The sequence below is a fragment of the Arachis hypogaea genome, chromosome 13, assembly GCF_003086295.3.
Source record: "Arachis hypogaea cultivar Tifrunner chromosome 13, arahy.Tifrunner.gnm2.J5K5, whole genome shotgun sequence".
Taxonomy (NCBI): Eukaryota; Viridiplantae; Streptophyta; class Magnoliopsida; order Fabales; family Fabaceae; genus Arachis; species Arachis hypogaea.
In genome coordinates, this window is record NC_092048.1 from 133,862,436 (window position 1) to 133,887,033 (window position 24,598).

General features: G+C 32.3%; 3 protein-coding genes across 3 annotated transcripts; all 3 read right to left on the bottom strand.

Moving 5' to 3' along the window:
• Positions 1-7,765: 7,765 nt before the first annotated feature.
• LOC112733773 (glutathione S-transferase U19) lies at positions 7,766-9,270 on the bottom strand. The gene is made up of 2 exons (XM_025782856.3): positions 8,769-9,270; positions 7,766-8,344 (listed from the first exon to the last, which is right to left on the bottom strand). The coding sequence occupies exons 1-2, from the start codon at positions 9,084-9,086 to the stop codon at positions 8,000-8,002; spliced, it is 663 nt and encodes a 220-aa protein (XP_025638641.1). The 5' UTR covers positions 9,087-9,270; the 3' UTR covers positions 7,766-7,999.
• A 518-nt stretch (positions 9,271-9,788) lies between these two features.
• On the bottom strand, positions 9,789-12,516 carry LOC112733772 (expansin-A13). The gene is made up of 2 exons (XM_025782855.3): positions 11,369-12,516; positions 9,789-10,286 (listed from the first exon to the last, which is right to left on the bottom strand). Exons 1-2 carry the CDS (start codon positions 11,908-11,910, stop codon positions 9,977-9,979), a joined length of 852 nt encoding a protein of 283 aa, XP_025638640.1. The 5' UTR covers positions 11,911-12,516; the 3' UTR covers positions 9,789-9,976.
• A 2,391-nt stretch (positions 12,517-14,907) lies between these two features.
• On the bottom strand, positions 14,908-18,377 carry LOC112733775 (protein REVEILLE 2). Its single transcript, XM_025782859.3, has 6 exons — positions 17,529-18,377; positions 16,942-17,076; positions 16,725-16,836; positions 16,534-16,595; positions 15,989-16,384; positions 14,908-15,862 (listed from the first exon to the last, which is right to left on the bottom strand). The coding sequence occupies exons 1-6, from the start codon at positions 17,538-17,540 to the stop codon at positions 15,503-15,505; spliced, it is 1,077 nt and encodes a 358-aa protein (XP_025638644.1). The 5' UTR covers positions 17,541-18,377; the 3' UTR covers positions 14,908-15,502.
• Positions 18,378-24,598: the final 6,221 nt, after the last annotated feature.

The window sequence follows — 24,598 nt, forward strand, 5'->3', positions numbered from 1 at the left end:
AAGGGATGGCGGTGTCCTTATGCGTGCGCGTGCTTTCAAACATATAACATGTCAAACACAAACAGACATATATACATGGCAAACACTTCAAAATTCAAATATCTGTTGTAAACAATTCTTTAGTAGTAGATAATCTGATTAACTTTTAGTAAATTGATTGATTATTGAATCTATTTAAAGTTAAACGTTAACGTAATTAAAAAAAGACACATAATTTAACAAGCAATTAAAGGACGTGGCAGTGATTTTGGCTACAAATCGAAGCTAGGGGATCTTAGTGACATCCAGAGAGAAAATCCCAAAATGGATATTGTCGATCACATACATGATACATACAACAACCCCCTATCGCGTGTGTAGACTAGATGGGTCCTTGTTCCTCCTTCTTCTTATTAATTTGTTTTTCCTTACGTCATAGATGCTTAGATTAAACACTTTAAGCCAAAATGTTTGTTGCGATGGCGGAATCAAGGTTATCTTATCAATTTGCAAGCACTCCACACTCAACTTCATGTTGGTCAAAGATCACATTTTTAAAGTCCTTATAAGCCATAGGCCTACAAGGACATACGGTAATCCAAATATATAGGTCATATACAAAACAATAATAATAAATGAAGAGGAATGCTAGGACCAACAATTTTAGTATTTTGTAATCATAAAGAGGTCATTAATAGAATTTTCAACGACACACTTTTTCTCATAGCTACTTCTGTTACTGTACTACAATCGATCTTCCTCACTCACTCTATGTCAAAAGAACATTGCTGTCTCATCGGAAGTCTATGCCATTCACCATGACCCATCGGAACACTATGGTGCTAACCACGTTGCACATTCAAAAATATGGAGAAAATAACAACTGAAACATGCAAAAAGAAACATCCATAATATAGAAAAAAGAACATCTAAAACATGAAAATAGAACATCCATGGTTCTGAAAATCGGACCGGACCGGCTGGTTTAACCGAAAAAATTGGGAACCGGTTACTTAGCCAGTCCGAGTAACGTAGAAAATCACCTGGTAAAAAATCGGTGAAAAAACCGGTCGAATTGGAAGAACCGTCCGATTTTTTGGCGGTTTAGTGATTTGCAACTTCAATGCCAAACGACGTCGTTTTGGCTAAAAAAAAAAAAAAGACAAAGGTGTACGCGAACCTAACCCTCTCATCAGTCTCACTCACCTAACCCACTACGGTGCTACAACCCCCCCTCTCTCTCTCAGCCAGGCGCCAGCAGCCCCCGCCTCCTCGTCTCACTCTCAGCCAACAACAGCAGTCTCCGGCGACCCATCGTCCGGAAAGCTGACCACCATTCTTACCTTCCCTCTTCTCTTCTCGCCTCTCCTTTTCCCTTCGAACGCTTCTGCCCCCACTCAGCTCTCGTCACTGCCACAGAGAGAAGCTGAATCTCTCTGCCCTGCATTGTTCCGCCGCTCGCGCCGCTCTCTGCGCCGCCGCGAGCTCAGCCGGCCACCATCAACTCTGGGCGGCACTACTTCTACTCTTCTTCCCCTTTCCATTTTTCAGTCTGTCTCTGCTACATTCCAGGTCCCCTGCCTTATCCCTGCTTCCTGCTCTGTTTCTTTACTTTCTTTTATTAATTCTGTTATTAATTTTAGTTAGATTGCTGATTAATCATAATATTGAATTAAGAAATTGGTTCTTTTTTGTTTTCTTTCCTTCTTCTCTGATATTATCATTATTGTTTGGTTTTGGGATCTTTTCCAGTTTCTGCTCGTTGGCTGCCATAGTTTTTTGGGACTCTATTCAGCTTTAGGAGAATACAGAAAGAAAAGAAAGCTACAAAAGTAAGAGTTTTTTCTCAGAAGAAAGATACTATACATACATTTAACAAGGTTTGTAAATATCTTAAACTAGCAGAACCTAGTGCAGTGAAATGGGTAGTGCTCCTTTATCAAGCTGGCCATGGGAGAATTTTGGATTATTCAAGGTATATTATATTATGTGATACATCTGTTATGTATATAGAATAAGTCTAACTACTTGTGTGTTTTCAATTTGATAAATACAGTATGTGTTATACGGTCCATTGGTGGGAAAAGTTGTGTATGAATGGTTGAATGGCGTGGAACTCTACTCCATGATCAGCTGCTGGAGCCTTCACTTGCTCATACTATGGATTCTAAGAGGAGGAGTTCATGTTCTGTGGAGTTCTTAATAATTCTGTTTGTTAGAATAGATAGATATATATGCTGTTAGGTAGCTAGGTTGTGGTTAGAGGATTCTAGGCCTGATAATTGCTCCGTTCTTGATTATCCAACATGGCTTAATACTGCTTATTTGCTGAATAATGTTGGTGTGATCATTACTGTGTTGTTTCTGTTTCATGTGACCTGATTCTACATGCTGCCCTGCTGAACTATACTAGTGAAATTAAGTTTGATGCTGCCTCTGTACATGCAATCCATGCTTTTCTTATGTTAATTGCAATTTTTGGATTCATGTGCTTATATTTTACTGCTACTTGCTACCCAAATTTCTAGAAATTGCTCTGTTTTTAAACTTGTTACTTAAGAGTTGAACGTGGAACTTTTCAAATTCTTAATATCATTGTATTTCTCTTCCTTAATGATCTATGAAGTTGTTTAGTTATAAACTTTGATGTTTGAAGTTGTTTGTGAACTTCTAATGTTAAGTTATGGATAATTTATTATGTGAAATTTTAAATTTTATTAAATTAGAAATTATTGAATTTATATATTTAAAATTATTTTTAAATTTTTTAATAATTTTATTTAATATTTAATTAAACTGGTTGAACCCCAGTTGAACCCCGGTCGAACCAGTAAACTATTGAACCAGTGACCTCACCAGTTTATTGACCGGTCCGGTTCTCGCAACCTTGAGAACATCCCAAAAATAACAAATTTTAAATATTTAAATTTTAGAGATTTTATATATATTTTTTTGAAAATGTCCAATAAAAGATAAATAAAAACAAACTGCAAAAAAATATCATTTCAAATGTTTTTTATACCTAAATTTCGAATGTTTAAATTTTAAAGGTTTTGGATTCTTTTTTTCTGAGAATGTACATTAAAAAGTAAATGAAAACAAATAACACATCATGAATCTCTTGAGAATGAAGAAGACTCACATGCTTATCAATCTTATTAGAAAGAGTAAAAGAGAATAATAGAAAAAGAATTTGTGTGTATTCAAGTTGTAGTTGTATGGAATGATATAATATAGAAGGGTATTTATAGGTGTTGAGAAAATCGAAATAATAAAAACGTAATATCCTGTAATAAATAATCATATATCTTAAATAATGTTAATTGATCTAATTGGTCCTAATTATACTATAACATCCCCTCTCAAACTCAAGTAATAACTTGAAGTTGAAACTGATTTAAAACAACGAAATAAAAAAATGCATAAACTAATAGAACGGGTGCAGACGTAACCGTAAAAAAGAAGCGCAAATGGAATTGTCGGAAGGAAGCGCAGACAGAACTACTACAAGAAAACGCAGACAGAATTGCTATAAAAAAACACCGACAGAACTACCACAAGGAAAGCGTAAACGGAATTGTTGGAAGGAAGTGCAGACGAAACTGTTGGAAGGAAATGTAGACGGAGCTGCCAGAAGGAAACACAGACGAAACTGCCAGAAGAAAATACAGTTCCAAAAGAAAACACAGACGGAACCGTCGGAAGAGAGCGCAGACGGAACTACCGCAAGAGTGGCCAACTGCAAAACTGCTGAAAAGATGGCGAATTGCTGGAAAAATGCTGAAAAGTGACAAAGTTCGAAAAGATGACAAACTATTGGAAGGTGATGAAAAACATATGGTTTCTCCATGAGAATAAGAAAGTAGTGAATGAGTTAATTGGTAAGGTAAGAAAAGCATTGACAAAAGAGAAGGGAAAAAATAGCACAAAAAAAAATATAAAAAGTACGATGATTTCACTAGAAGAAAATCAACCTAAATCAACCTATCATCTTCAAGGAGGATACTATGATTATGATATCATGTTAGAAAGGTAAGAAAGAGTAGTAAAAAAAAGGATTTGTGTATATTAAATTATATAAAATGATACAATATAAAAGGGTCAATGCATCGAAATCATAAAGACGTAATATTTTATAATAAATATTCAGATATACTAAATAATACTGATTAATCTTAATTATTATCTAACAAATTTTTTGAGCAGAAGAATATTACAACATTAAAATTGAAATCTCATTCGTCAATTGAAAATGTCATTCACTGATCAGATGAGTGAAGGACGTGATGCTGCGTGAGGGACGCGACGGTGAGATAGGTGGTCCCGCGATGTTCACCGTGAAGAGGAGGTGACGGTGATCAATGGACGCGGTGCAGAGATACTTGGTGTCCCGATGTCCGCTGTGAAATGATGATCAATAGGGACACGGCAGGGAGGAGGAGTGACGGAGGCGCACAATGTAAAGAAGTGATGATCCGTAGAAGAGCATGATAGAAAGGAGGAGTAGTGTGTAATTAGAGTATAATTAGGAGGAATCAGCGTTTTACTAATTTAAATTAGTATTTTATTAAATCATATTTTTAAAATAAAATTAGCTATTATATGAGATAGTTAACAAAAAAGATATTGGTTATCTAGATTTTTCATAATCATAAAAAACTAAAGAGAATTTTTTCTGACCTACATTTAAATAGACTTATTATTATCTCCTAATTATTATCGATGTATTTGATTTCAACATCCAATATTACTTGAGCAGTAATTCAGATGGAGGGGGAAAGGGACTATTAGAAGATCAAAATATCAATCAGGCAGATGAGTTGGACTTATCATCAATGGGGATAAGTTTGTCATGAGGGAGGGAAATTATTAATGATTTGAAAGTGAGTGGCAACTACCTTGAAATAATTAGAATAATAGCATAATAATATGCAAAATGCAAAAATTGAATTTCGGATATATGGTGCTAAACCGCTAATCATTAATGGTACAATGGAGTGGTTTGACATGTTTATCAAAAGTGCTTCCTTAGAGACCAACACACCCACTTAATGTGAATAGAGATCATGCATGCACTTATAACACTTCAATTCATTTTATTAGTCTTAATTATAATATAAGTACAAAATGTCCTTCATCTGATTAGTCTTGATTATAACATCTAGTGGTTAAAGTCCGAATTTATCGTTGATGATCTTATACCATTGATCTACCAATTAAGATGAAATTAATGTTGAATAGAATCTAACTTAAAATTGACCAAACCTGACATTAAGAAATGAAGGTACCAATGAGTTGATCTTTCTCAGCCTTATGCCAATGTCTCATTACAATATATATGATATGTTTTATCGTCTTATTGTATGTGGTTGTTGATGATAGAGATACATGCTAATGTTTTTTTGACTTGTCGCATAAGCATTGAATTAGAATCTTCAATAGTCTAAGGGGGTTAATGAAATTCCAAGAAAAATCAGCCAACCCTGCCTAACAGATATAAGAGAGAGCTTTCATGGCAATCACATACACAAAAGTTTTATTGCAATTCAAAAGCTTAGTTGTGGCATTGTGGTTGTTCTTTTCCTTCATTTCCCCATCTCATGTACATGGCCAATAAAGTAGCTTCACCAAAAAGCACTTTTGAAAGGGACTCAATTCAAGGACTCACATTACAAACTTAATTAAAATGCCATAGTTTGGGAATTCAAGTCCAACTTTTGCTGTGATCAAATTAATTAGTCTACCAAAAATTTTCATAGATTTATCAGTTTTGGGGAGTATGGACCAATTGTGAATGGCATCATTGTAAAGAACATCTGCTGAGAGTGACACTTTGAAGTGAGGTACTCTTGTTGGCATGTGGATATGTTTTCAACCCCCCCCCCCCCCCCCCCCCTTTTTCTCTCTTTTTCTAGAGTTTTAGTTTTAAAATTTTTCCTTTTTGGACTAATATCCAAATTCTATTAATTTGCCTTAGTAAAATTTTATCTCCCTCTTTGTGGTATTCGGATTCAAAATTACTAGAAGAGTGACTATTTCTCTTTATTATTGGTATTCAGATTTTATATTATTTTATTTAAAGAAAAAGACGAAGTTATTTATTACTCGACTAACCCTATAATCCTGAACACATTCAATGATATAATGTGTAAACTATGCTACCACATGCCTATGGAGGATGTAACAAGACATTAGCCTTGTCCTAAACTATAAGATAGTTGGGGACATGCTACAATTTTTGCTCATATGCTTTGTACTTAACTGCATGCATAGGGCTATATATATATGGATCCCCTTGTCAGTTCTCTACCATGTCATTTGTTGTGGGATCCATTTTTTGTGGAATTGTCTGCTTCACCCAGACATGATATGATTTGTTTTCAGCCTCTGCCATTTTCTATGCTTTTGGGAAAGCATTTCTTTCCCCTGCACCTTCCATCTTGGAAACCATACAATATCTTATTAGATTCTTTTTTATAAGCTTAAAAGCTACTAAAATTTTGGGTAATCAATTTATTTCTTAATTACTAATGAGGTTGTAAAGTTGAACCAAATTCATCTCCATAGCAGATGTTGTTCACTATGGAAATTTAGTAGTATTAAAAATTTGGAACTAAGTTTTGACTGCATTCACTTTCACTCATAATAAACTGAGTTTATTAATATGGTACCATGCTACATTAAAACTCATCAATTCTTATTAAAATGTTGATGTGGTAAGATAGAAATTTAATCATCTCTAATTAAATTCTGATATGGCCCTACCATGAACAGATCTGGAAATTAAAGTAGTACTAGCTCATAATTTTGCATTTAAGGAATGATATTTACGCATTACCAAAGTTATGAAAATCTTATCTGTTTCACTTCTGTTTATGGGAAATTTAATTGGACCCGCCTAATTTAACAACAAGCCTGCAAGGAAAACATATTTATTTGGGTAGATGAAATTTTAAAACTTAATTAAAACACAAGACAAATGTTTTTACTTTTTACCTAGCTACTCGTACAAATATACAGTTAATTGTTAATAACTTAATATTACCTAACTTGTGTTTTTCCTATTAATTTGGTTTTCGTGATAGAATCTTAAATGACTATAAATATAATCGTCATGATAAATCAATGCGCATGATAATATGGTATGGTATTAATGCTTCTTCTTTTTATTTTTATTTTTTTTAAAAAAAAAAATGTTCACTTTTCTCCAATTCTTCCCCTATTTAATTTGGTGGAGCATGGTATATAAATTTTGTTTAAGAATGTTGGAGGTTTAAGAGTTTTAGGCTTAAAAATAATCAATTAGAATCTTGTTTGAATGAGTTTTTTTTTTTTAGGGTTAACTGGGCTTTCTGTTTCCGACATATTTTTGGGTTTTGCGACTTAGTTTTTGTTGTGAAACAGTAATGACGATCTCTAGACCCAGAAGGATCAATACCTTATAATCTCCTTGTTGTTTTTTTGAGCTTTCGGCCTCGACATTAACCAAAAAAAAAAAAACATCCAAGTCTCCTTTATTCACTTTTAGCATAAAATTGGAAAATGTTATCCTAGTAGGAAATTTTTATTTCTAGCTATTACCCAACATTTTATTGGGGCTTTAAAATAAGAAGTACTACCCCTATTTTCAATCTTTATGCATAACATAACACAAAAGCAACCTAGACAGTAGATACTCAAACAACATACAACTCTCATAACTGATTATTCTTAGTAGGATTTTGCTAACTGCACTGGTTCAGGGATCACAAAACGGTGGAATTTTAAAAATTAACAATACTTTTTACCCAATGTTATAACAAAATCCCAATTATTTTCTGATAAAAACTCACAGCCAATTGATTTTATCTGAACTTGTCAATTAAGAATTGTTAAATGACAATTTAGTTAAATCATCTAAAAATTCTCAATTATCAACTTCACGTAAAGATAACTGCACATGTGAGTCTGTGTATTATTTTCTAGTCCTCTGGTCAGCGAGAACTGACTGATGCATACGAGTTAAGGTTTCGTTTCATATTCAAAGGCCATGCATCTGCCTAAACTGTGTCGTAAACTGGTAGACATTTTCTGGGTGTGGGAGTGATTTGACCACAGTTGGCCTCTGAAAGCACCTCTTAATCCATGCTGTAATCTTGGGGCAGTGGTCTTCAACTTTGAAGCCACCAAATTTTTCACATGCCAAGAACCATGTTGTGAGAGGGATTGCAATCACATCAACATACCCAAAGGAATCACCACCAAAGAAGTCCTTCTCCCCAAGAGCTTCCTCTAGTTGCTTTAGGATCTCAATGAAATCCTTCTTCGCAACTTCTTGTTCTTCTCCTCCCTTGCTTAGCCAGATACCCCTCATGGTCTCAAACACCTACCAATCACACATATATATCAACTAACTTCAAAAGGACATGCACGCTAGACTCTTAAGTGGTTGTGAGATTTAATAATAACAAGCATCTAGTTAATCTAAAACATAAGCACGTGAACAATATCCATATGATCTATAAAGAAACTTTGGTTTTCTTTCAATTAACTGCACAGCAAGAATGAATAAATTAACAATATCACAAAAAGCCTACGGTTTAAAAGTATGTACAAAGTATAAACCACTTTTGAGATTTAAGCAAGATTACATATAAGGGAAAAGATTGCATTGGGAACCAATAATCAAATGTAACATACACTTATTATTAACACCGTTGAAAATACAATTAAATGATGTGGTGTGTAATATTGCCTAAGCTAAGGTGAAGTTAGTAGAACTTATCCATTATGGAGCAGAGGAAATTTACCTTTTTGTCAATGAAGTCAGTCCAGAATCTTGCTTGGGCACGTTCATAGGCACAAGTTGGAAGTAGTGGATTGGAAGGAAAAACCTCATCAAGGTAGCTGACAATGATGGAAGACTCTAGCAAAGGCTTGCCATCATGCAAGAACACTGGAACCTTCTGATGAATTGGATTGGATTTCAGGAGAAGCTCACTCTTTCCCCCAAACAAATCCTCCTCCCTTTCCTCATAAGCCACACCTTTCTCCGCCAAGGCAAGCTTCACTCTCCCGCAAAAAGGACTTGTCGGGAATCCCAACAGAACATTATTTGTCTTTGACATCTTAGCTTCTTGCCTTTCTATTTGCTATTATGCTTTTCTATGTCCGTTACACAATGTGAGAGTAGTTTGTAAGTTTATATAGAACGATAAACTTGAGTTTATTATGAAATCTTGGAGTTAACGAAACATACTTGCTGTTCTTGTTCTTGGTTTTAAGAGAACTTATGTGGTTTTCCGCCGTTGGAGAGGGAATATTATGCGCTAGCCGGCCATATAATTTATTTACATAGTACGTGAGCATCTTCCTATGTTATCTTGGAAGAGATGATTTATTTTTCCTTTTCTTTTTGGGTTATAAAGGAATACTTTTATTGAAGTACTGATATTTATACAATCGTACTTACAAAATTGGTAGACATAAAATTGAGACTCATTATATATTTATATGACACTTACAAGTTACAACAGGAGGGTCCATCCTATGACAATATGTCACACCTGTGTTTAATATCTCATTACTTGAGGATGATGATTCTTAATTTCAATTTGTTCTCCACTTAGACTAATATATTGGTACTTGGTAACTAGCAAGCATAACTCCTTGAGGGCACCATACTCTGAAATTTGGTTGAGACTTGAGAGAGTCTAAAGTTTTATAAATTTTTTATTCCAAGGTGACTTTCTCTAATGTGATACCCATTATTTTGTCATCCCCTACAGACAGCTTCCCATGAATGCATTTTGCATCTGCGACACTCCATGTAGTTATATTGCCCAAGTCTCATTGAAAGAATCATTTATGACGAGTATAAATGTTTGGGTGTTCTCCCAAGAGTTATCCCAAGGGAGAAGTGTTGAAATAAATATAATTGACTATAACAAATAACAAATAGTCCTCTAAGGAGAAACGAATGAGACTAGTAGAATACCCTTGAAACAAGTTTTGTTGTTCAAGACTCAAATTGCTTGCCTTCAAAGGTTTGTCCAAAGGTCCAATGCTTGGGAGCAACATTGTAAGATGTAAGTGTGACACCATCACTGGCAGTAACCTCGAAAGAAAGAGGTTGGTTCTGTAGTAAGGCGCTTACATGCCAGTTTTGGCCCCAGTTCCTCCCCATAGGAAGCCAGCCAGTTCTTGAACCCTTAACCTTCACGGCAACAATGTCTCCTGTCCCAGCCACATTGCTGATCAGCACAGAAATGAAGATCCCAGAACCAGCGATCGTGAATCGGATTCCTCCTTCCCTTCTGCACTTTATCCTGCGCCAAACAGAAACAGTAAACATATATATGCTTAATAAGTAACAATGTAACATAAACCAACCGATTACATTCAACAACATCAAGATCCGTCTATGATATTTTATATAGTACTAAATCATCTAATAAATTTCATAGTATGTCAATATAATTCTTAAAAATAAATATAAAGTAACTAACATTTTGTATTTTGTCTTACAATTGAATCAACACTCTTTTGTTTTTAATTTTAGTTTCCTAAAATGCTTCATTGTTAATATATTTATGAGCCAATTTTTTTGTCAGGAAACACTCCTGGACTTACATTTTTTTTCTTTGATCAATTGTCTAGACAATTAAAACCGTTAACTAGATCTATAGATCTGCCCAGATGCTTCTACTTTGGGCCCCGGGCCCCAAATAAATTTTTAACTGTCACAAATATAAGACCAAAAGTAAACCGAAAGGAAAAAAATAAAAGACCGAAATAAAAGTTCTACAAACAAAATGGATCAAACTATGTTTATAAAGACAAAAAATAAGCTTCTGAGAACCTACTACTAATACCAAAATGGGCTTTTTGCCCCTTCTAATACCCAAAAAAAGAGACAAAAATAAGCTTTATTATTAAACTCATAATATAAATTATTTTGAATCTACCTCACGTATTTGAGGAGTTCACTCTTACGAGAAGAGAAACGCTCAAATATTAAACTAGAATAATGAATAGAATAAATTAAGAAACCTATACGTTACGGATCTAGATGCCCTGGGCATTGGCTCTTCTATAATTGATAATGAACTTTTAGCGGAAAGTGAACGCCAATCCCTAGTTTGATGAAAACCAAATCATATCCAACCAAAAAGTTATACACACTTTAACCAAACCATAATCTATGAGGCAGCAGATAATAATAACACAAATACCAGGACAACGCAGGCTTATCTAAGCAGGCTGATATCTGATTTCGAAGATTTAAAATTACTAGTTACGTATTGTTTTAACTAATATTTAGTGTGACATTTTTTACTGTTATGCAGGTTGAATAATAATTAAGAAAAAAAAAAAAGAAGAGTAGATTAGCACAGTAGCCAGTAGGTACCTCCGATACTGTACCGGCAGGTTCCCTTGCTTCCAGATCGCGATCTTCTCGAAGGTGTCAATGGGGACCACGAAGTGCTGCTTCGGAGGGTTGCACCTCCCGCCGCCACTCTCCTCGTCGGCGTCGACCCCGTAATTAGGTGCACAGAAGTCCGTCGCCGTTACCATCACCGACCTTCCGGGGATGCACCACCGACGGTCGAACGGAGAATCCTCCTCGGCACACCGCAGCTCGAAGCACGCACCACAGATCTGCCCCTGCTCAAACACCGCGTGGCTGAGGATCGCCGCGGCCGCCGCACCAGTGCCGTCAGAGTAGCCGCAGGCGCCTCCAAGCGCGTCGGTGGAATTGGCGGGGGTGTAGTAGGTGGCGTGTGCGGACAGCCATTCCGCATAAGGAGGAGAAAAGTGAGAAGAATGGGAAGAAGAGTTAAACGGCGCCGCCGGAGGTGAAGGAGAATAGTAGAGAGAGGTGGATGGTGAAGTGAGAATTACTAGTGTGATGGAGAAGATGGCGAGTATAGTAGATAGTGAGATTTGCATTTGCTTCCTTTCGTGTCTAGTTTGAAGGTTTTAGGGTTCCCCAACTTGAGAATCGTGACGATGATAAATAATGATGGTCGCAAAATTATTACTACTTCGTCTCCATCCCCACTCATCCCCATTTTGAACCCTCATTTTATACCACTGCTTTCGAGTCCCTTTTTTTCTTGGATAAAGGAACAGTAACTCACTGGCAGCTGCCATTCAATTTTTATTTGACTTTCCCACCAGCAGTAAAACAATCAGAAGTTACTCACTTTTACTCCTAGTCTCCTACCAAGGGGGATAACCATGATTGCATTTTAATCTGATATAACCTCTAGTAGTAGTTGTAGAAGCACTAAAACCCATGCTTTTCATGCCATTTATTAATTTTCATCCCAAGTTTTTAATATAAAAAGATTTACCTAATATCGTATATAATAAGATTATTAATAATATTTTTTTTAATTTATAATTTTTAAAATGTGTGTTTAGAATACAAAATAATAAAAATAAAAGATAAATAAGTTCTTGACTTTTTTTGTGTGGACATTTTCGTCCTTAATCATTGAAAAATACATTTTCCACTCACGCGTACGCTTGGATCACGCTTACGCGTAGCCTGACAGATTTCCCACTCACGCATTGCCATGAATTCTCCACTTCACCATAAATTCTTGCATATTTTTTTCCATTTCTTTCAAGTCATTCTTTCCTTTAAAACTTTAAATCACTCAAACAAACATATCAAAGGCATCGAATGTAAGAAAAGTAAGAATGATACAACCTCTACATGATTAAAAAAAGTTACCATGATAAAACTGCTCTCAAAGTTAAAAGTCGTTATTAATAACATTTTTTGTCGGCTTTTTTTTTTCGTCATCATAGCCTTGCATTGTATATCAAAATGTTAATTTAGTATTCTTTTACATTGTACTCTTATTCCAATACTCTCAATAATCTTATTCTTAATATTATTTTGGAATCCAACGTTTATGATTATATTATTACCTATGGTTAATATTTTATTTAATTTTTCTTTTTTAATGAGATCATAATTTATATTATAAAAAAAATTATACTAAAATATAGTACAGGAGAATTACAATTATTAAAGAGAGTACTACAAATAATAAAAATTAAATATTTATCTTGACAATGATGGAAATAAATCTAAAAATTTTTTATGATATTTTTATATAGATATTTTTTAGTATGCTATAATTTTACTATTATTATTCTATACAAAAAAATAATAGGTAAAAAATGTATATAAACAAAAAATAAGAATTTTATAAAGAATAATAATATCCATGAGAGAGTACTAAAGAAAAAATATTATAAAAAAAATAAAATTAATTATATGAACAATGAGATAGAAAATAAATTTCAATCTAATGTGAAAATGTAAACGCAAAAGCTATCATTTTTAGATTTGGCTAAACTTAGGTTGACAAGAAGAACCACGTTTACGTTTAGAAGAAGAAAAAATAGCCAAACTAAAAAGTGAAACTTAAAAAAAAAACTAAACCTACATTTGATGCTTCAAACGCTAAGCTAAACATATCCTAAATTGCTGAATTTAATTTACTTTTCTCCCACTCGATGCCTTGATATGTTTATTTGAGTGTTTTAAAGTTTTGAAGGCAAAAATGGCTTGAAAGAAATGGAAACAGTATGCAAAGTGGAGAATTTATGGTGAAGCTGAGAATTCATGTCAACGCGTACGCGTGAGTGGAAAATCTGTCAGGCGACGTGTACGCGTGACAAGTTTTTCCGTTGGGTCTGACGGGAGATTTCGACGGAGGGACTAATCCGTCCAACTTTTAAGGACGTTAGTGACTTAAAGTATTTTTCAATGGTCAAAGACGAAAATATCTGCGAAAAAAAAGGTCAGAAACCTATTTATCTTTTACTCAAATAATAAAATTCATAAAAAAAATTGTATAGGATCCAAAAACTACGCTGCAACACGACTGCTAGACTGCATATGTGTTGCTACTTGCTAGTGGTCATAGAAGGGCTATGTTTAGGGGTGACAAATGGGTCCAAATTTGTCTAATCCACAAAAGAAGATGGGTAGGTTAAAAATTTGAAACCACCAATCTTAAAAGTCCGTCTAACCCACACAATCTAATCCATGGGTTTTGACGGACTTCGACAGGGTGGGACAGACTTTTTTGACAGGTCAGGTATTTTTTTGTACAGAGATGTTTTTTTTTTATAAATTTTTATGATATTATTGATCTATGATTATAAACTTGAAGATGTTTAATTATATATTTTAAATAATATTTGTTTTACTTTGGATAATATTAGTTTTATTATTTTATTTTAAAAAATTTAGTTTATGATTATATTTATTATATATTTATAATATAAAAATTTTAATTTTTGTGAATTTAAAAATTATAATTTTTTTTATATTTTTAAAAATTTTAAATTTATTAAAATGATTGTGAAATTATATATATTATTTAATATTTAATGATTTATAAAAAAAATATTTATGGGCTTAACCCGTCAACCTGCTGTTAGACAGGACGAGGAAAAAATTCAAGACCGCCTTACTAGGTGGATTAGAACAGCTTAACGGGCTTTTGGTAGGACAGGACAGACTTTCTCATTTGCCACCCGCCTACGTTCTAGAAATGTTAGAAAAATGAGGCAAACCCATTATTACTAACAGTCTAAGACCATTCATTTCAAAATAACATAGAATAGAGAAAATTCCAAAAGCCAAGATACATATAATCAACCATATGCTTTTGACTCATTTGCTTATATGATTCCTAATAGGTAAAAATTCACATGTAATTGTCTTAATATGAAATTGATATTTGAAAATTATTTGATAATTTCACAAGTTTGATTAAATTATCTTAGATCATATAACGATTTTTAACTATCAACTTCACATGAAAATAACATCTTTCATCATAACAATGACATGATAATGGTCAAGATGTAAAGACATTGACATACCTATTTATAACATCCAAGAGAGGGAGAAGATGAAAAACAGAAACAAATAAAATAGGAGTTGAAGAGAAAGGAAAAGTGTACGTGTGAAGAAACACAAGAACACACCAGGTCCTTAAAAAGTGCACCCTTAAGGTTACAAAAACAGACTGAAAAATTTGTTGGCAGATGGTAAACTACCTCATGGACTTTGTCTACATAAGCCAACATCGGATAACTCCTCTTTAACAACCCACAAGAGATGCCTTGTTGGTAAAAACTGAAAGCCTATGAACAAGATATGTACCTTAACGAGGAACACTTCTATGAGGACCAACTGAAAGATACAAACACTAGATAATTCACAGTTGAAATTAGGAAGAGAGAAGGGGGTAAAAGGAGGCTCAATAGAAAGCCTATCCCGACCATGGTAAAATGGAAAATAAAAGGTCGTCCTGGAGCTATATATATGAAAAAGAAAGTAAAGGCAGGTTTGTGGATATGAACAACTTGCACTTCAAGTATGTAGCACAAATGTCAAAAATTTCAGCTACTCTTATCTTTTCTACTCATCCCAAATCCTGATACTTCCAGCTAGCGCATCTCTCAAAGGAAAAACCTGCTTTGAATATGATCTCATTGGAGGGAACTATAATGAAAGCCGGATGCCTTGCTCTTCCCTATCAGTGGAAGAGTGGTTTTTTTCTCTCTCAGCCATGAACCTTTTATATGGGACAAAACCTCTCCCACAGGTTTCAGTTCTCATTCTAGGCCTTAGCTTGGATGTTGCTCTAGTTTCGCTTGGAACAATATGGCTAGGAATTTCCGATTTTCCTTCCCCCTTGCCAAAGCAATGCACATTTATGTGTACGGGTATTGGTTTGCATGCCTCAATTGATGGAGGTGAGGGTCTGCATGTGTTTGTTACCGATAGAGTCATCCCGAAAAGCTTTACAGTCTGACCAAATGATTCTTCTACCATGCTTGCTTTGATTTCTTTCTGGGATATCTGGATGTTACGATAAACAAAATAGAAAAGGAAAAGAATATGGCATCATATATCTTTTTCTAAGGATTGTCAATATGACATAGTATTAATATTGGAGTCAATAGAATGAATTGGAATTGTAAGTACCACAAGAGGGTTCTCATTGTGAGCTGAATCGGCATTTAGTCCAGCTTCCTCGGATGGGGTTTTGGGTTCCACAAGTGTAAAGCCGCTTGAATTGACCCCGCTAACGGATGACATTGGGGATAAGCTTCCGTTAGGTGTATCTGAATCTGAGGAACCATGACTGTCTGAACCAACCCCAGTTAACACTGACTTGGGAGATTGGTTCTCTTGATCAAAATCTGCTTGTGACTTCAGAGAATTAGACCTCTTCGGCTGCTCTTTGACCGAAGTTATTTTATTAGGAGTCCCTACTAGCTTACGGGGGTAAGGATGCATCGGCTTTCGTTTTGGTCTTGGAGGAGGAATTTCAATTGACTCTGCAGAGTTGATAATCTTACCATTAGAGTCACGGAGAACCTGCCATGAATATATAACATAGAAAGAATTAAAGTGAATTCAAGCATAGATTAGTTAACCCTTCAATACCAAAGAAGATATTATTTTGGATACATAGTGGTCATTAACATCCAAGCATACTTTATGGTTACTAGAATAGAGCAGTAAACCTTAGAAAAAAACTTCTGAGCATGACTTCGAATCTGAACAGCAGTCTTTGTGCCAACATGTTCTGTGGTGAAACAATAGAGGACTCCAAAACTTTAGAACAAACTTCTTTAATGCTTACTTATATCTTTCTTTGGCTAAAATCCTAATAGTATACACTCCATAGAAAATGAAGTTTGAAAATTAATGATACCTTCGATACGACGCCAGGCCCTGCCATGTAACTTTAAAGCCTCAAGGAACTTCTTGTGCTCTTCATCCGTCCACCTCTCTCTTTGTTTCTTGATGGTGTACGGTTTCCTCACCTATTGAAGTAGAGAGAAACTTGATCAAAACAAAGATGACGCCAGCACACAAAAATCAAATCTTAACATGCCAAAGCCACAAATAGATGAGAATCTAGGGAGAACCTTGAGAGCACCATCATTTGTGGTTGAAAACTGGTCTTTGAGTTGAATATCTGTAACAGAATTCAGTTCAGAACCCGAAGATACTTCATTTCCCACTGGAGGACTACCCTGTGATGTGGTAACTCGATTTTGATCCTACATTAGATTCAAACAGCATGTATATAGTTATAATGTGATCATTAATTCATAACAGGAAATCATTTATCCACCAGTCATTAATCTTCCACGAAAATTCTTCACTTCACGTGAAAATACTTCCAAAAATTAATCAGTAATGAAAGCTTCTGCATTCTCTAAAAGGGAGGAAAGCAAAGCAGGTTCCTGCTCCTAATAAATTGTTTCTTGGGGCGAATCATTTAAAATTTACACTATCGTGAAGGAACGAAACCCATGTATATTTGACATTTGAAAACCGAAAAACCATAACATTAGAGTCCTATGTTTCCCATCATTTTGTCAAAACTCTGCTACCATTGACAATTTCAACTTCCACATGAACATGAGACTATGATAATATGTATAATTATCTATTATTGTTTCCATCGAAGGCCAAAAAAAGGATATAGCAGGGAAAATTTTATACGTACGTGAATGGCCATAACTGCAGAAATCAGTGCTCAAACTCAAAAGTGCCAAGCTTTCTTCAACTTTGTCTTCCCTCGCCCAAAGACAGAAACAACAGACACCAAAAAGCCACTCTTTGCTTACTCAAATCCCCACCCAACAATAGTATGGTCTACATAAACAATCAAATGAACAAATTTTGTACAGAAAAAAGGACCTTCTTCCCCAGTTCCATGTCTCACCACTTTCATCAAACACCAATTTTCAGCTAAAAAACTACATACAGAACCCTCTTGGCTATAAGATCCGGTGATCCCGCACTACAAAGCATGTTCATGAAAAAACAATAGTATCCACACAAATCTGGATCCTTTTGTACAGAGAACCAAGAAAACTCATCAGAATCTTGTTTGCAATATAGAAAAGCGGAAATGGAATGAGTCACCAAAAATTGAAGGAAATTGTGAGGGAAAATAAGCAAAAACAATAGGAGGAGATATTCACAAACACCTTGCAGGCAGAAATAGAAAACAGCGGGTTTCTTTTTTTCGATCACCGGAGCAACCAAACTCGTCGTGAATTGGCACCGGTGATCAATGTAATCAAGCTCCTAAACACACTCCGATGAGAAATAACCAAAATTGTTTGGTGTAAACTACAGAGAGAGAAAGTTCTAAGCTTTGAAACGTTAGGAGGAGAAGAAGTGAAGAGAAGAGGAAGATGGAAGTTACAAGTGAAATCTCTGACTCTGAAGAGAGTGGCTCTCATGGTTGTGAGAAAAAAACGAAAAAGAAAAAGGGGCAAGGAGGTGGTGAGTGGTGACACGTCAGATGTTTGATTTCTATTTTCATTTTACTTGGAAAAAAAGTCATATTTTTTTAAATATTCTAAAAACAGTATTAATAAATATTTTAAAGGTATTTTCAAAAAAATATATAAATAAAAATACTTTTTAAAATTCCAATAATGTAAACTGAAGAAATTTTTTTTAATAAAATATTTTTCTGTAATACTAAGTATACAAATGAACAAAAAATATAGCATTTTAAAACATTTTTAAATTCATATTTTTAGCAATTAAAAAGACAATTATTAACTAAACTCGTTTTATTATTCCGACATCGAAATCTCGAGAATTCAAAGGAATCTTGTGGCTCATGTCAAAGGAGTTTGCGCACACGTGGCGTTCAGTGGTGGCGTAGGTTCCTCGCTTTTTTGAAAAACGGAAATTTTGTTTTACTTCGGTGGGCGGAGGAAGCAGACTGTGGATAAAGCCGCACGCGCCAAATTTTGCTACGCGCGGCTTTGGGCGTGCCACGTGTGTCCATTTATTTGCCTGAACAAATAAGTTGTGGCCGAAGTTGTTTTCCTAATTTTCAAAACAGATAAATGTCACGATTTTATATTTATCCGTCTCCCATCAAATATTCTCCTTATCTTCTTTATTATTATTATTATTATTATTATTATTATTATTATTATTATTATTATTATTATTATTATTATTATGTTGTGTATATTTTGAGAAAGATCTGATAATTAAGAATATCTATTATTCATCATCCAAAGATATAATTTCTTCATTAAATTATCAAGAGTGTTTGGATTAATTATTTATTAATTTAAAAATTTTGTAAATTATAAAATTTAATTTTATGTGCACACAAAATTTTATTTATATTTCTTACTTATTTATAGTAGTTTTGACTTTTTGTTATATTTTCTCCGTATAAAAATGTCAAAATCTTTCATCCAATCATAAATATGAATAGTTTTTTTATTTAAGATGTATGTCGTCATTTTTGCCATGTAGATTATTAGATGTGTTTATTTTTTTTGTGACTTTTATTAAGATAAATAAAATGAATATAGTTTTTTTCCGTTAAATTTTTAATGTGAAAATTTCACAAAATAAAGCCTAAAATATAAAATACAATATGATAAAAAGTTAAACAGAAAACTATGCTAGGAAAGAAGGAATTGAGAAACACAAATAGAATCGAGAGTGACTGAATGAGCCAGAGCTGTGCAAATGGTGCAGTACAGACATCACATGGATAAATATTGTAATTGAAAAAAAAAAAGATAAATGATATAAAAAAATAAAATAAAATTGGATTCATTATATTATTAATGTGAGGATATTTTTTAGGCTAAAATATCTTGAGCCTCTGAAAATTAAGAAGAGTGTGGGTTGGCGAAGCCATGCATGATTTGTGGATCGAAAATAAAAGAGGGTCAGAGGGACCCTTGCGCTTTTGGCCACGTCACAGCCACATGCCGTCACACTTAAGAAACAACGCCACGTGTCACAGTGGAAAGAAAATAGAGTTCGTTCTAGACCACTCGTTTCTTTTCTCATTTTTTATTAAGCTCAAAATTCTCTGGCCACACGTTTCTATTTGGGGTTTTTAATTTAATTAAATTAAATTAGAAAACGGTAGAGGGTAAGTATTAGGCAATGCCAGGTGTAGGTGAGAGTGGAAGGCTGCAATCAGCGCTAAAAATGAGGCCCAACGCAGTGTCTGTGCTGAAGAGGAAGAGAACTGTCTAGTAGTGTGACTAATCTTTTTTGTGGACTCATTATGTTATTTAATTTAATTATATATTATTGTTATATTAGCTTTACTAGTAAGTGTTTTAGAAGTAAAATATGATTATCATTATCATTTTTATGAGTTTCTTTTATACAACTTATTAACAAAATTCTTATTAAGTTATCATTTAAAAAAATATATGACTTTTGTTTCATACTTTCATAAGATGAATAAGTATAACGATATAAAATAAATATAAGAAAAATGAGTTTTCAAAATTATTATATTAGCGACAGTTGTCTTAATCATTGTAATATTAAAACTCAAACAAATGTAAATGTATAATTTGAGAACAATGCAAAAATATTTTATATTTATCACATCATGGAAATTAAACTCCTACTAATATTAACAAGTGTTTTTTATATAGGTTCAATTTGCTTTTAAATTAAAGATCGGTCTTTATTTTAAACGTATTGTGTAAAATTAAAAAATGATAATATTACTTTTATTTTTATAATGTTATTTTATTTAACGTTATTTTTTGTATTATATATTTATATAATATAAATTTATAAAAAATAATATTGTTAAAATAAAAGTGACAATCAATATCATCATGGGTAAATTTCAGGCTGAGTATATTTTAATAATTTAATCCATTGGTTTGGTGTCTGAATCTTGATTAGCATTAATGAAGCCATATTGATGTTGTTCTGACGCTTGAAATAGCCGGGACACGTTGTTGAGTTTCAGTCCTTTGTTTTTGCTTTTGAGGTGATTGACTGGGTTTTATTGTTGCTTTGCCTTTAATTTGACAATGATGATTGATAACCCTTGGCTTTTAAACTCTTCCCTAAAGTGGGATTTCTTGATACTTTTTCTACTTTAGCTTTAGAGATATATATAATAGGAAAGTTTTCAAGGATATCGATACACCGATGTTTTAGTAATTTTTAATTGTTAATTTTAATTATATATATTATATATATTTTTTATAATTAAAATTAATGTATACTAATATATTTGAAAATTTTTTAATATAATATATCAGTAATGTTAAAAGAAAACATTTAAAATTATTTTATATAATATAATATTTATAATTTTATACTATAATATTTATTTATATATTTATTATATTTAAATTTATTTTTGTTGGTTTTCAAGCATTATATACTGTGGCTTTATTTTCATGATTACTTCTAAGTTCTACCAAGTGGTTAAGAACCCCGAGGATAGGTCAGTTCTGCTAAAGTGGCTGTATGCGTTTGCTATTGTTATATGTTTGCTTTAATCAAGTTTTTACTAACTATTTTTGTTAAAAAATATGAAATATTATTTACAAATTGATTTTTATATTTGATTTATTGATTTAAGAATAATTGTTGTAATGTTTTATATGTGAATATTTTAGAATTATTACGTTATTTTCTTAAAGATAATTACAAGCAATGATTTAATTAAAACAATTTATTTAATATAAAAATTTAATTATAAAGTTTAAAATGATAAAGATTTAATAAATTATATAGACTATCAGAATAATTAGGGCAATTTTTTTTTACAATATCTTTTAATCAAACAAGTTAAAGACTAATTCGTCGCAAATTTAAACTTTATTTAAGGGTTTGTGCTGGCCAATAACTTACCTTATATATAAGACAGAATTCGAACTATTTGTATTTTATTAAAGTAGACAAATGAACTAATTATTACCACTGTACTAACTCAAACTAGTTTGTGTTATTCCATTATAACAGCTACTACTATTTTGAGAAATAACTATTTTTATTATAGTTTCTACTAATTAAAAAATAAAAACACTAAAGTAAAATTTATTAGCATTATATTTAAATAATTTTTCACTTTAGTTTCATTAAGCATGTCAGAGTCAAACCGATTAGAAATTAATCGTTTGATATTGGCCGCGAATACTTAAAGAGTTAGCACCTAGCAATAATTAGGGAGTAACGCTAGAAAAACAATAATATAAATTTATTTTATTTAATTTAATATTTATAATTATAAATTTATTATATCTAAAAATTTTTATTTATTTTAATAATAATTAAGAATTACAACACATTAAAAGAAAAAAACAATTATGACTCCCTTTAATTTCAAACTATATACCCTTCGATCATTTTCATAATTAGGTAGTGCATTGTATTTCATATTATAGAAATAATGCGTTTGGTTCGGTTAAGATTTCGTAACATTTGTTTTGAGGTACTAAGATAGAGACTAAGAGATTGAGATTCAGTATTATGTTTATTGGTTTAGAGACTGGTATTAAAATTTCTGTCTTTATCTCTAAAATTTCAGTATTTCAGTATCTCTAAAAAGTAGGGACACAGAAAAACTAAAATTTTTAGAGATGGAGACTAGAACTTTAATAATATTTTATACCTAAAATATCCTTATTTCAATTAATTAATTTCAATTTTACCCTTTGTACAAATTAAATTAGAATTTTATTTTTGTTTTAATTTCTATCTCCCACTTTATACCAAACAAAATACTAAAATTTATTTTAATTTATATTTCTTAATCTTAATCTCTCAATCCCATTCTTTTCATCTCTATCTCTCTACCAAACGCTACCTAAGACATGCTGCGTCGAGTACTCAAGTTACTTGAAATACCGAAACACAGAATTAAAGTTGAGTGTGAAGATTGAGAGTTTGGAATTGAGCCAGCCAATGGTGGTGTCATTAGCTTAGGGATACGATATACTTGTAAAGATATCTAAAATGAATAACATATAATTGTGCTATATATTTAAAGAATATCGGATGGAGTAGTTATGGCTATGCTACAATATCGTGATTACAAATGCCTTAGGTGGAGCCGTGGCCGGTGGGTGAGCCTTCCACATTAGGGGGTAACATTGGCTAAATAGGATTTGAACTCAATCATAATTTTATTTATAGATTAAATTTGTTATTAAAATTCAATCCTATTTTATTTATAGATTGAAAACAACCTAATTCTAATTCTATTTGCATTTAACTCACGGGTGTATACGATTTTATTTGCGAATTTTTATAAATATGTAATATTATTATATAACTTAATAAGTATATAAATTAAAAATTTAATACAAATAATATAATCACCCAACAAACAATATAATCGTCTCATAAATAACATAATTATCAAATGTTCAATTTTATATAAAAATTTTTACTTAAATTAATAATACAAACACAAAAATAATGTGATATAATGTTGTATTTATATATCACTAAAATAAAATTAATTTTTATATAAATAAAAGTGTGAAATTATTAATTAATGATCTTAATTTAATGGTTAAAATTTTTTACACTAAATTAAAAGTTTTTGATTCAGCACCTACAATATATACATAAGTAAGAGATCAGATATCTGCAGATAAAATATATATTGTCACTCCTACTACTCCATATAATAAAAAGTGCAAAATGATTAATGTGACAATACTTTTTATTAATATTAGTCAATATTTTTAATTAATAATTAATTTTTATATTAAGAGTTAAGTTTTAATATCTAAAATTTAAAAATTTTAATATTTAAAATATAAAATATTAATAAAAAATAATAAATTTTATTAATCATATAATATTGCTCTTAGTGAACTTGATGACATGATATACTAACTAAATTCTAAATAAGCTCTTGTTTATCTTTATTTTCAGGCTCTGAGAGATTTTACTCGAATCCTCTCTCATCCTGGTGTACAAGCTGAATTATTTTATGCAAAATACGAGAGAATTAAGTGCGCATAGTTTGTGTTTTATTTTTAATATTTTTTATGTTTAAAATTTAAAAAAATAGATAAAACAGTCAAAATAATTTTTTTCATAAAATCTAAAAAAAAAACACAAATTAAATGCACAATAATAATACTTTTAGTGAAAATAACAAATTAATTAATATTAAGTAAAATAAAAATAAAAATAAATTTATTAGTCATTTAATATTTTTCATTTTATTAGCCCAACATTTTTTTTTCTTGTATCTAGTCCAATAATTTATTTTAAAATATACACAAGATTTTAGAAAATGACTATTATTCAAACAAAAGTAAAAATTTGCGTATACTTATCTTTATATAAAATTATTAATTAAAAACAGTTAAATAATTTAATATGTAATCTAATCGCCCTTAATTATCAATTTTATATAAAAACAAATGCATATAAATTTCTACCTCAAACAAATCACGTTTCCGGATAGATCAATCATACTTGTAACTTGTTACAAAGTCATGAGCTAACTTGTTTTTATTTGGCCGCGACCAATAAGCTAATTTCCAACCACATGATAAAAAGTTAAAAACTAAAGCCTTGCAGCACTGCACCCACTTAATAAAAACGAATCGTCACTTCCAAAGGCTGAACTAAACCGAGACCGAACTTCCTCTTAGTTTGTCCTAACTTGCCTGAAAATGGCAGATGCCCAAGTACCAATCAAGATGCCTAACATTAACAATAGAGATGACATGTCACATGGCGTTAATTAGTTCATGATTGCATTCCTAACTTGCAAAATAACAATCATGGAGG

What these genes read in the sequence shown, in the direction of transcription:
- LOC112733775 (XM_025782859.3), bottom strand. An exon ending in GGCCTGGCGTCGTATCGAAG is followed by an intron (nt 16,596 to 16,724) that starts GTATCATTAATT and finishes GTTTCACCACAG; the next exon opens with AACATGTTGGCACAAAGACT. An exon ending in CTCAGAAGTTTTTTTCTAAG is followed by an intron (nt 16,385 to 16,533) that starts GTTTACTGCTCT and finishes TATTCATGGCAG; the next exon opens with GTTCTCCGTGACTCTAATGG.
- LOC112733772 (XM_025782855.3), bottom strand. Translation starts at nt 11,910, where the DNA reads ATGCAAATCTCACTATCTACTATACTCGCCATCTTCTCCATCACACTA. An exon ending in CTGCCGGTACAGTATCGGAG is followed by an intron (nt 10,287 to 11,368) that starts GTACCTACTGGC and finishes TGTTTGGCGCAG; the next exon opens with GATAAAGTGCAGAAGGGAAG.
- LOC112733773 (XM_025782856.3), bottom strand. Translation starts at nt 9,086, where the DNA reads ATGTCAAAGACAAATAATGTTCTGTTGGGATTCCCGACAAGTCCTTTT. An exon ending in CTGACTTCATTGACAAAAAG is followed by an intron (nt 8,345 to 8,768) that starts GTAAATTTCCTC and finishes TGTGATTGGTAG; the next exon opens with GTGTTTGAGACCATGAGGGG.